The 11168-nt window shown below is 42.4% G+C and overlaps 1 protein-coding gene across 3 annotated transcripts in view; it reads right to left on the bottom strand.

Annotated features, from left to right (window-relative positions):
• Positions 1–216: 216 nt before the first annotated feature.
• Positions 217–11168, bottom strand: part of LOC147019886 (general transcription factor 3C polypeptide 6-like) — a 32056-nt gene continuing 21104 nt past the window's right edge. For 2 of the 3 annotated variants that reach the window (XM_085894693.1, XM_085894695.1), the window contains exons 4-6: positions 9638–9682; positions 1870–1971; positions 217–1681 (exon numbers count right to left, since the gene is read on the bottom strand). In XM_085894693.1, coding sequence (XP_085750819.1) covers positions 1521–1681; positions 1870–1971; positions 9638–9682 — 308 coding nt within the window. In that variant the 3' untranslated portion in view covers positions 217–1520. The remainder of the gene's footprint in view (positions 1682–1869; positions 1972–9637; positions 9683–11168) is intronic. The other variant, XM_085894694.1, reaches the window with a different exon arrangement.

Genomic DNA, 11168 nt, shown 5'->3' with positions numbered 1-11168 from the left:
CGCATGCACATTCTAATTAATACATACTTTATAGATTTGCTCACATTTTAAAAGTACATACTTTAAAGACGTACTCACATTTTAATTGCACAAACTTTATAGACGTACAATGTTGAAAAAAAGATCATGTGTACCAGTGGTTAACACCAGCCAGGTGGCGTTTGTGGCCGACGTAAGCACTGGTGTGTGGACAGACAAAGAAATGGTCTGAAATGGTGAGGGTAATAACGTTTATGCGCACAAGTTAAGGCCAAACAAAACCAAAAAAAATTGGTGTCCAGCATTTTGATAAGACTGCAGAATACATTTTGAGAGGGAGGAAGACATTTTTTTCAAAACAATTTCATTTGAGAAAAACACAAAACAGTTAAACCAAAGGTTTTGAGAATAACACATTTAAACCTCACATGCATAATAAAATAAATGTTCAAACAGCTTAACTTCTCTCATTAGGTTGACTCTTCGTATCCAATAAAAGCTATTCGGATGAAACATGTGAACCACCTAGTGACTGTTTATAGTGCAGAAACTGCTGCTCAGACAACAACCACACTCACCCAGAGATAGCAAGCAGTGTGACCCGATGGCAAGGAACCTCTGAGAAGACCAGACCACTAACTTAACGCAGTCCAGCAGGAATTTGCAATTTGTTCAGGGTGCCGGCAACAACTCATCTACTCTTCTCGATGGACATTGTGGGATCTTTCATGATCACCAACTAATACTAGTGGATGGAATGCCCAGTTTAACGTGCATCTGAGGGAAAGTATAAACATCGACGCCTCGCCATGCCTGTGAAACACTGGGATGACAGTTTATAGCTGGGTCAGTACTCAAACCCAGGCGAGACAGCTGAGAGGCGAGTGTCCGTACCTCAAGGCTATTTGGCCTGCCCCCTTTTTAGGTTCCAGCATTTTTATCTACCTTTGTGTGCAGCACAAGCCTGCGGGATAGCATCATTGGCTGCTGGCGTGGCTGTGCCGTTGATGCAGTGCCCTCTGTAGGTTAGGGCAGGAATTTGTAATTTGTTCAGGGTGCCGGCGAGAGCTCGCCGACTCTTTGCGAAGGACACCATGGGATCTTTAACATCCACCAACTAATGCTGGCAGACGGGTTGCCCAGTTTAATGTTCATCTGAGGGAAGGCACGCACACTCATGAATCACTCTGCCTGTGAAACACCGGGATGACCTTTTATAGCTGGGTCAGGATTCGAACCCAGGCTCGACAGTTTAGAGGCGAGTGTGCATACCTCTCGGCCATCCTGTCAGCACCCAGCATTTTGATAATAGTATGAAAGATCACTTTTTCTTGAGGTCCATTATCGAAACCACAAGAAAATAAAGCGACGTTTCATGTTGCTTTACTTATATACAAAATATAAAACACAAAAATGACAGCAAACGTAAAGTGTCATAATGAAAAATAAATCCTCAATTATTATAGGTGTACCACCAATGCACCAAAGGAAAAAAATAACGATCCAATATCAGTGCTGCCACCTGACACTTTGCATCGCTTCTAAGGATTGGTCACTTCGTCGTCCTCCAAACCAGAGCCCGAGCTGGAGTGCGAACTTGCTGAATGAGTGATTTTCCAAGTCTTGTCGGTGCGTGGATGATAGCCAACCGAGCATCCTGCTGCAGAAAAATCCCCAATGGAATCCAAGTCCAGCATTCTACCTGGAAAAAAAAGAAAGAAAAGAATATCCAAACAGCAAGGAAAGTCTCTTCAGCTCTCCAAAAAGTTTCTAATATCGAATGGGAGATGCTTATTAATGAGAAAAACAAATGCAACACAAGATTAAAATACGCATAATCCATGAGCAATTACAAACAGTTGAGCAAAGGCAGCAATGCTGTCTGCTTACGAGAAGTGTTGTCCGATTCCTTCTCGGACAGAAAGGTCCGATTCATAACGAGCTTCTTCCTCGTGTGACAGAAATAGCGCAGCCCAGGATGTTCGGCACCAGCTGCAACACACCGAGTGAATTCGAGATGAAATATACCATCAGCGATGGGGAATCTCCCACTATTGAATGAAAAAGGTCATACATATTCCAGATAATGAGGGAGGTGAATTGGAAACAAGACATCATTTGGTCATCATCTCGAAAAAGTTCCCCAGGGGTGAGGAACGTAGTAACCAAAAATAATTGAAATCAGATGAGCGGTTTTCCGTTTATAACAAAAAACATTTTTTGGCGGCCATCTTGGATCCGGCCACGCCCAAAATCAACAGGGTTCTTCCTTTTCAGGTGGTACATGTGTGACCCAAATTTCAAATCGATATGGCGAACGGTTTATGAGTTATCGCACTCACAGCTATAAATGTTGACGCCCGGACGGACGGACGGACGGACGGACGGACGGACGGACGACCTGGGTGACAACAATATCCCCCTTCCGCCACGCGGCGGGGGATAATAAAACAAAAAAAGGTACAAAACATTAAAAAAAAACAATAAAGTGTTTTCACGCACACACACAATGTGTGACGTATTTTAGAGTACAACGTGTTCCCTCGTTTTTGGAACAGGAATACGAGTTCCCTTACAAGGATCCTCAACGCAGGGTGACACTGTCGGGCCCGTCAAGCATGTGCAATGATTGCCAACCTAAGGCTGGTTGTCTGGGCTCTATCCTTTTCAAATGCTGAGTGTCGAGTAAGGAAACAGCACATACCATTGTTAAAGTCTTTGGTCTGACTCGGCCGGGTTTTGAATCGCCGACCTCCCAGTCTCATAGCAGACGCTCAAACAATTATGCCACCAAGACTGGTAAACAATGTGGAAGAACATGAAACTGCTTTGTGGAAATCATGCGACATGGTCCAAATTAGCATTTTAATCAAGATGCCTTACTAATGAAGGGTCTTTGTGCACCGAATATTAGGATACAAATAAGCAAATGTTTTAAGTCTGAAGCAAACGCATTAATTGCATTTCAGGTTTCCCCTCCAAACCAAAACGCACACCCATTGTGCGTGCGGTCCTCGGTGTTACATTACCTAGATCGGTGATTGTGTTGTCAATAAGGAAGCATGGATGACAGTGCATGTCAACCGATAAACGTTTTCATACTACCACAAGTACAGTTACATTTGGTTTCGCTGGGCACGTTTGATGTCCTCTACAAATACAACCTTTACAGTGGTGTTTTTTGTTTAGCAAGGTTGGAATTGATGAAAATAACTTAACTCATTATTTTTTTAAATAAATAGGTGGTTGAAACAAACAAAATTGACAGTTCCCCTTAACAAATGAGCTGGGCATTCAGACTCTCCCTTCCCCTCAGTGTTCTGGGCCCAGTCCTATTCCTAATCTTCATCAACAATCTCTCTGACTCTCTGGAAAATCCTCTTTATCCATTTGCTGATGGCTCCACCCTCTGCTGTGACATCCCTCATCCTTCAGACCGACAGGCTGCAGTCTCTTCCCGCTCTTCCGACCTTGACAAAATCACAAGGTGGTCAAACACTTGTAGTATGTCTTTCAATCCTGACAAATCTCACACTCTCACTCTCTCTTTCCAAAAGGACCGTCTGGCAACCCCCCCCACCCCCACCTACCTCCTCAACAATATTCTTCAAGAAGCTAAATCACTCAAACTCTTAGGTCTTACTACCACCCATGATCTTTCTTGGGTAAACCACATTACCAGTCTTAGACTGGGCATCCTCCATCATGCAAACTCTTTCTCCTTCCTTGGCAGAGCTCAACTCTCATCCACCTACAAGGTCTTCATCCACAGCTTGATGCAGTACTGCTTCCCCTCCCCCCTCCCCCATGGGCTGCACCTCTACCCCACACCTTATTCAGTTTAACACCGTGGATACCAAGGCCTACAAAATCATTACAATCTCCAATGATGAAGTTTAATGGATAGGCCTATTGTTTTCCCATCACAGACAAGTTGGTGGTCTCTCTGTCTTCTACCACCCCCTTTCTGGTCTTGTACCCACTGTTCTTCCCCTGCTTTGAACCCCCCTCCCCCAGGTTTCTGCAGTATGCATGTGGTCCCCCATGCCCTCCATTCTGGTAGAGGATGAGCCTACATGGCGTCGATGGTTCGCAATGGCTCGTGGAACATTTAGGGCTTGGCAAGAGAAAGAATTATAAAGGACATTACCTTGTTGCATCGATCCTTTGACAATTTGCAGGTTAAAGATGGACAACAAAAGAGTTTTGAGATAACCACTACTCTGCATACTATGGACCTTGTTTGTAAGCACAGACAAATCTCTTCACTCACACAAACTTGGGAGTCTGCCATTTTTATTCTTTTTCTCCAAATCAAATTGCGTCATGACATCTCTGTGAGAGCATTGTCCGGACGCTTGTGTGTGATACGAAAATCCGCACACCCAGCAGAAACCTGGCAGCCAAGAGCCAAAGCTGCATGGCCAGCGTCGGGGTTGAGGAGGGAGAGACTGCAAGTTTTTTTTTTTTTAAAGCTTGGCAGGTCATATCAGAGAGGGACAGAAGGAAGAGGGAGAGCAGAAATCAAAGCAGTTTCATGTTTCTCAGTCCACAATTTGCAAGTGTCATCCCGTGCCATTCCGAACGTTTTATGGTGGACGGTGCGTCGAGCGATGAGAAAGAGGAAGCTGGGTAAATCTCATTTTTAGTCTCTTCAATTTCATTCTTCCCTCCAGGGCTTCAAGACAGCTGTTCCCCACCATCTCACAATCATGATCTTTTCTACTCCCATTAACCCTCCACAAATCTACCCCTTTCCGAGTTTCCAGTTTGTCTCCACTTTGGGGATGGAGAGTTTGCAGCTGTATGTTGTTTCACTCCATGTCCTCTCCTTGCCCTCATTCTTCCCCACGTCCCTCATTTCTGCAAGTCTCCCTCTATTTTGTACTGCAACCCTGCAGTTGGTCTGTTCACACCACTCTCCCCCTGCCCCTACACACACACACACACACACACACACACACACACACACACACACACACACACACACACACACACACACACACACACACACACACACACACACACACACACACACACACCTGGAATTATAGATAGATGATTATATGTGCATTAAATAGTTCGTTGCAAACTATTGTGGTTGCCGAACTATTGGGAAGATTAATGAAATTTAACTCCAAAGTTGTTATTTCTTGAGGCTGTAGAAAAAAACAGCCGTGTGCCCATATATGGATGGTGACGTCACGTTCTCCAAAACAAAGCAGAAGCTCACTCGCTCATTGAAGAAATGTCGAGTTGAGCGGGCCGTTCTTTCGCTTTTTTCAGCTTGCAACTGTCTATATTATCCTTTTTTATTTTGAATTATTGTAGAACAAAGTTATTTGGATATTTGTACATCATGCCTCGTACGTGTGTTGTCATGTTTTGCGAAAATGGCTGGAAAATGGGTAATCGCTCCCACCGATTCCCGAAGGAATCAAATTCACCGGCAGTGGATAAGATTTGTACAAGCAAAACGGGCAAATTTTCCCCCAAAGAAAACGGGTAAAGAGGACCCTTTGGAGAGACTTGTCATTTGTGGTGACCATTTCACAGCCAAGGATTACGAAGGCAACGCAACGAGTGAGCTCGGTTTCAAAACAACTGCTCAAGTGAGACTGAGGCGTGACGCTGTGCCCACCATTCAGCCTTCTCCTCCTCAGCTGGCTCCTGCTTCAGCTTTACCTTCGCAAACTTTGTTGCGAAGGTTATGTTTTGATCGCTGTGTATTTATTTATTTATTTGTGAATATGTGTGTTTGTTACTTACGAAATCTAAAGATTTCGAAAGTATATTGATGACTTCCGTTTCTGTTTGTTTGTTTGCTTGTTATTTACGAAATCTAAAGATTTCGGAAGTATATTGATGACCCGTTTCTGTTTGTTTGTTACTTACGAAATCTAAAGATTTCGGAAGTATATTGATGCCTTCCGTTTCTGTTTGTTTGTTTGTTTGTAGGCACGATAACTCGAGAACGGAAGAAGCTACCAATGTCAAATTACACCACGTGATTCAGGAGGGTGATGGCTAGTGCTGATTAGATTTTGGTCAAAATCGGTCAAAGGTCAAGGTCACGGTGAGGTCAAATTTTCGATTTTTGATGGTTTGGTACAGATAACTCGAGAACGGAAGAAGCTACCAATGTCAAATTACACCACGTGATTCAGGAGGGTGGTGGCTAGCGCTGATTAGATTTTGGTCAAAATCGGTCAAAGGTCCAGGTCACAGTGAGGTCAAACATCCAAAACATTCGATTTTTGATGGTTTGGTGCAGAATCATTGTAGAAACTTCTGGTTTGCGTCGCTACCTTCTCAAGAGACAGCTTTTATTAGACAAGGTCAGAGGTCAAGTTGACGATTTTGTAAGTACCAGTCTATGACTGCTTGTTTGTTTGTAGGCACGATAACTCGAGAACGGAAGAAGCCACCAATGTCAAATTATACCAAGTGATTCAGGAGGGTGATGGCTAGTGCTGATTAGATTTTGGTCAAAATCGATCAACGGTCAAGGTCACAGTGAGGTCAAACATTCGATTTTTGATGGTTTGGAACAGAATCATCGTAGAAACTTCTGGTTTGCGTCGCTACCTTCTCTCGAGACAGCTTTTATTAGACAAAGTCAGAGGTCAAGTTGACGATTTCGTAAGTACCAGTCTGTGACTGCTTGTTTTTTTGTTTGTTTGTAGGCACGATAACTCGAGAACGGAAGATGCCACCAATGTCAAATTACACCACGTGATTCAGGAGGGTGATGGCGAGTGCTGATTAAATTTTGGTCAAAATCGGTCAAAGGTAAAGGTCACAGTGAGGTCAAATATTCGATTTTTGATGGTTTGGTACAGATCACTCGAACCGAAGAAGCTACCAATGTCAGATTACACCACGTGATTCAGGAGGGTGATGGCAAGTGCTGATTAGATTTTGGTAAAAATCGGTCAAAGGTCAAGGTCATAGTGAGGTCAAACATCCAAAAAATGATAACTCGAGAATGGAAGAAGCAACCAATGTCAAATTACACCACGTGATTCAGGAGGGTGGTGGCGAGCGCTGATTAGATTTTTGTTCACAATCGGTCAAAGGTCAAGGTCACAGTGAGGTCAAACATCCAAAACATTCAATTTTTGATGGTTTGGTACAGAATCATCGTAGAAACTTCTGGTTTGCGTCGCGACCTTCTCTCGAGACAGCTTTTATTAGACAAGGTCAGAGGTCAAGTTGACAATTTCGTAAGTACCAGTCTATCACTGCTTGTTACTTACGAAATCTAAAGATTTCGTAAGTATATTGATAACTTCCGTTTCTGTTTGTTTGTTTGTTTGTTTGTAGGCATGATAACTCGAGAACGGAAGAAGCAACCAATGTCAAATTACACCACGTTATTCAGGAGGGTGATGGCTAGTGCTGATTAGATTTTGGTCAAAATCGGTCAAAGGTCAAGGTCACAGTGAGGTCAAACATCCAAAAAATGATAACTCGAGAACAGAAGAAGCTACCAATGTCAAATTACACCACATAATTCAGGAGGGTGATGGCTCGTGCTGATTAGATTTTGGTCAAAATCGGTCAAAGGTCAAGGTCACAGTGAGGTCAAACATCCAAAACATTCGATTTTTGATGGTTTGAGACAGAATCATCAAAGAAACTTCTGGGTTGCGTCGCTACCTTCTCTCGAGAGAGCTTTAATTTGACAAGGTCATAGGTCAAGTTGACGATTTCGTAAGTACCAGTCTATGACTGCTTGTTTGTTTGTTTGTTTGTTTGTTGGCACGATAACTCGAGAACGGAAGAAGCACCAATGTCAAATTACACCACGTGATTCAGGAGGGTGATGGCTAGTGCTGATTAGATTTTGGTCAAAATCAGTCAAAGGTCAAGGTCACAGTGAGGTCAAACATAATTCCGTAAATTCATGTGGAGAAATGGAGTATTTTTGCTTCGCTCGACGTTACGAGTTAGTTTTAACTTCGATTTTAATTTTGTCTTCGGTTTTTGCGATCGCTTCGGACGCTTAAAACTCGGTTGTCGAAATTCTGGTAAAAATCTGATGTTTTGGAGACGTTTTAAGATTGTATAAAAAATATTTCACTCGACGCGTCACGGGTCGTCCCATGATGCAGTGCGCTCGAGCAGACGCGTCGTTGAGTTACGTTAAGGTATAATATAATTGCGTGGAGAAATGGAGATTTTTGCTTCGGTCGACGTTACAATTTTTGATGGTTTGATACAGAATCATCGTAGAAACTTCTGGTTTGCGTCGCTACCTTCTCTAGAGACAGCTTTTATTAGACAAGGTCAGAGGTCAAGTTGACGATTTCGTAAGTACCAGTCTATCACTGCTTGTTTGTTTGTTTGTAGGCACGATAACTCGAGAATGGAAGAAGCTTCCAATGTCAAATTACACCACGTGATTCAGGAGGGTGATGGCTAGTGCTGATTAGATTTTGGTCAAAATCGGTCAAAGGTCAAGGTCACAGTGAGGTCAAATATTCGATTTTTGATGGTTTGGTATAGATAACTCGAGAACGGAAGAAGCTACCAATGTCAAATTACACCACGTGATTCAGGAGGGTGATGGCTAGTGCTGATTAGATTTTGGTCAAAATCGGTCAAAGGTCAAGGTCACAGTGAGGTCAAAAATTCAATTTTTGATGGTTTGGTACAGAATCATGGTAGAAACTTCTGGTTTGCGTCGCTACCTTCTCCAGAGACAGCTTTTATTAGACAATGTCAGAGGTCAAGTTGATGATTTCGTAAGTACCAGTCTATGACGGCTTGTTTGTTTGTTTGTTATTCGCATAACTCCAAAAGTATTGAACTGAATCGCAGCAAATTTGGTGGGATGATTGGTTATTATCCAAGGACCATTTGATTAGATTTTGGGAGCGATCGGGTCAAAGGTCAAGGTCATGAAAAGGTCAAAATCGTCTTTCTACGATAGCGTGGTCAATTTGTATCCAATTTGCATGCAACTAATGTCAAAATGTTCAGAATTCAATGCCCCATCTTGTGATATGTGACATGACACAATGACGTAATAACCCTTATTAGCGGTTGGGAGTCAAAGGTCGGGGGGGGGGTTCACGACATTGCAAAATGTGCAGTTTTCGTCATAACACGGTCAATTCTTATCCGATTTGCATGAAACCAACACCAAAATGTTGACTGTTCTGTTCCCCACACTCTAATACCAATTACAAAATTAAGAGTACAAAGGTCAAGGTCATGAAAAGGTCAAAATCGTCATTTTGCCATAGTGCAGTCGATTTTTATCCAATTTGCATGCAACCAATGCCAAAATGTTGTGAATTCAATGCCCAATCTTGTGATATACGATATGACACAGGAAATTTAATGTTTTTAAGCCATCATAACACATATGAGTTGGCAGATGTAGTATGGGATTAAATACCCTCACAATCAACGGTTTCTGGGGGTGGGGGCAAAATGTAGCGTTGGCGAAGGTATGCGCTCTCCTGAGTGCCCCTTCTAGTTTGACTCTGTTACGTCCTGAACTGTTCTGTATTCTAGCTCCTCCATGAGCCTCCACATTGTATCCAACAAAAGGCCCACCCCTCCCCCTCCCCCTACCTTAATGTATCCCATAAATTCCATGATGGTAAAAAGCTCAGCACACTGGTTCAACAAAAAAAAAACTTACCCAACAGCTCCTTTTCTTTAAAGACGACACAGGTTCCAATGGCATCTAAAAAGAGAGAAAACATTCTTTGTCATGTTCCGAGGATAATGCTGGGAACCAGAAAACAAACAGTCGACCAGCCGAACCAAAGGTAATCATGCAATCTTAACCTTCAATGAACTTGCAAATTGTAATTATATGATGCTACTACATTCAGAAGGAAAATCTGAGCTAAGAAAAGTCAAACTTAAGAAATAGCAAATGTAACCAGATATTTGCAATCACAAAGTGAATCACCACGACTTACCCTTAGTCTGTGGTCCAATGATTGAATATTTTGTTCGGACCACCATATCACCTTGACCTTCATCATTTAGAGATAGAGTGTAAATTAAGAAAATGTGTCCCCATCTACAATGGATGCATAAAACTCAACATCATGAAAATCGAAGGAAAATTCTTCAAGTTATGATAAAAAAAAGAAGTGTTTTTGTGTTAATTTGGTCACAATCCGAAAAAACTAGGTCAAAGACACGAATCAAATATCAGGTGCACAACTTCAGTGCAGGTCCACCATGATGCAAGGACATGTTGGAAGGACAAGCGGTCTGAAATTCTGCATTGGCAAAATTGAGCGATGACAAAAACGTTTTTTTGTTTTTTTTTCAGAACGCCATTTGACTTTGACCTTGACCTCTAACCTGGAGGGGTATGATGTAAAATAAACGCAAGTGATACTTGCTCTATCTCGGGTATCCAGAGGGCAACTTCGTTTCAATCGGACAAGCATTAGTTGAGTTATGGTGAAAAATGTTAAAATGTCTATAATTTGGTTTGAGATACTTCAGACTTAAAAAGGTCAAGGTCAAAATAAACTAGGTCAACCCCACATACTTTGTATTCCCATTATCGATGCAAAATTTCATTCCGAAAGTTGCAGCTGGCTCAGAGATAAAGCTTGGAAATTGGCAGCATTTAAAAAAAACCAATATGGTGGTTTTGTATTCCTCAGGATCTAAGAAACTCTGGGGTACCATTAGAAATTGGAGGCACTAATTGGAGAACCAAACCTTACAATGGGTATAATCCTCCCCCGATCCTAAAGGGGGAGGCTTATGAAAGTGAGGCTTTAGGAAAGAGTTAAAAGCTATAACTGATGAGGCCGTGGGAATATTAAAAGACAGCCTTTCCACTTTTTTGTGCACAAAATCGATACATGGAAGACTAACGTGGTAAGGGGAAGAGGGAGGGCTGTGGATGACATAAAATGATAGTGCACTGCCAAGATGAAGCACTGTAGGAAAGAGCAGGATTGAACATCCTCACTCAGGAAGGAGGTTCCACCAATGGGAGAAGTGTGGAATAATTTTTTTTTTTTTGTATATACACGATGAAAATAAAACCCGTTGATTCGCCGACGGGAATATTGAGAGAGGGTGGGGGGGAGGAGAGAAAGAGAGAGAGAGGAGAGAGAGAATGTAAGGAGAGAGAGAGAATGTAAGAGAGAGAGAGAAAAGCAAGAGCGAGAGAGAGAGAGAGAGAGAGAGAGAGA

Source organism: Eptatretus burgeri, chromosome 9, assembly GCF_056783735.1.
Source record: "Eptatretus burgeri isolate ZD-2024b chromosome 9, Ebu_testis_v1, whole genome shotgun sequence".
Taxonomy (NCBI): Eukaryota; Metazoa; Chordata; class Myxini; order Myxiniformes; family Myxinidae; genus Eptatretus; species Eptatretus burgeri.
Note: the sequence above shows the minus strand (reverse complement) of the source record. Positions and strands in the feature narration are given on the sequence as shown.